The following is a 1,355-nucleotide window of genomic DNA, read 5'->3' on the forward strand; positions in this document are numbered from 1 at the left end:
GCAGGAACGTCCAGGGCAGGCAGCGGGGGATCTCCCGCTCCCATTACCCGCTTCGCTCCGAGCACCCCCCGCACCCAGGGACTGCCCAGCCCCACCGAAAATCCACCGGGGTCCAGCCTGGCGACACGGGGCGCCCACAGAGAACGGGGTCTGTCCGCATCAGGATCCTCCTGCCCTCAGCGTCCCGCCAGAGGCAGCGGCGCCTTCCCAAACTCATCACGCCAAACACGTTCTCGATGAGGCTGATGTGCGAGGGGCGGCTCCGCGCTCATTTACCGGAGCTTTTCGGCCACCACGCGGGTATGTTCGCCGTCAGCTCCACTTCACCTCCCGCTACGCTGAGGCGAAGCGGCTCGTTTGGGGTGGGCAACCCTAGCACAGCTAAACCTCGACAGCCCGGAACTTGCCGGCTGCCTTTCCCGCGGCGGTGAGGATCGGGGCGCCCTCGGGAACACCATCCCGGGGCAGAGGAGCCGCGAGGCGGACGGGCAGCAGGCGCTTGCGGACGACACCCATGTGGTGGGTCCTGGCGGTCAGCTCCTGGCCGATGTAGCAGCCTTTGGTGAAGCTGACGCCGTTCAGGTAGGCCAGGTTGGATTCCAGCGGCAAGGCTACTCCGGGAGGCAGATCCTCCACACCTTCGGGAATTCCTGGGGGAAAAGGAAAACCAACGGGTAAGAGCGGTAGGATGTAGGATTTGGGGAACGTGCCTCCTCTGCAAGTCATAAACCCAGGAGGAGCTTCCCAGGACTCCGGTTTGGGCCCGAGGGACGGGAAGGGAATGTACCCAGGGCAGTTTGCCCCATTAGCAGCACCCTTTTCCCGTCCAGAGGACGCGGGTTAACCAGAGGACCGTTGTCTTTCAGTCCGACCAATAACTTAATCCGCTCTCTGCGTGGACACGGTGAAATGGAGGGCAGCTCTGCGCCAGCACGGGGGGCTCTGGCACTGAGATCCCGCTCAAACCAACCACCCGCCCCCTGGCCTCCGAGTCACCTCTGCCACACGTTTTCAGGACAGTAACTTGGGGTGTTTCCTTCGCCGTCCTTAGCAACACGGAAAACACACAGACCATGTGTAATCCCGAAATAATCAAAGTGACTCAAACCACAGGAATTTCCCTCTAAGAAAACGAGTAACCCTGGTTTGCTTTTGGCTTTACCTTGTTTGTACCTGTGCCTGTGGTAATCCCGGACGTCTCCAACGTGACTCCCAGGGACAACCTCCGCGACATTCGCTCCTTTCTTTGCAATCAGCCTCCAGCCCATGACGTCTGTCCGGGGGTCAGGAGTTAACACCAGCTCCCGCTCCGCACGCTGAGCCAGGGCACTGGCGGCGTCTCCATCCTTCTCCCC

The 1,355-nt window shown here is 61.5% G+C and overlaps 1 protein-coding gene across 1 annotated transcript; it reads right to left on the reverse strand.

Annotated features, from left to right (window-relative positions):
- Positions 1-276: 276 nt before the first annotated feature.
- IBA57 (IBA57, iron-sulfur cluster assembly homolog (S. cerevisiae)) lies at positions 277-1,319 on the reverse strand (the record flags this gene model as incomplete). The annotated part of the gene is given in 3 exon segments (XM_010136952.1): positions 277-393; positions 396-650; positions 1,163-1,319. Coding segments are annotated over 3 exon segments (478 nt in total), but the record flags the coding sequence as incomplete, so codon positions are not given.
- Between the last annotated feature and the right edge of the window lie 36 nt (positions 1,320-1,355).

Source organism: Buceros rhinoceros, unplaced genomic scaffold, assembly GCF_000710305.1.
Source record: "Buceros rhinoceros silvestris isolate BGI_N320 unplaced genomic scaffold, ASM71030v1 scaffold35625, whole genome shotgun sequence".
In the NCBI taxonomy this organism is placed as follows: domain Eukaryota; kingdom Metazoa; phylum Chordata; class Aves; order Bucerotiformes; family Bucerotidae; genus Buceros; species Buceros rhinoceros.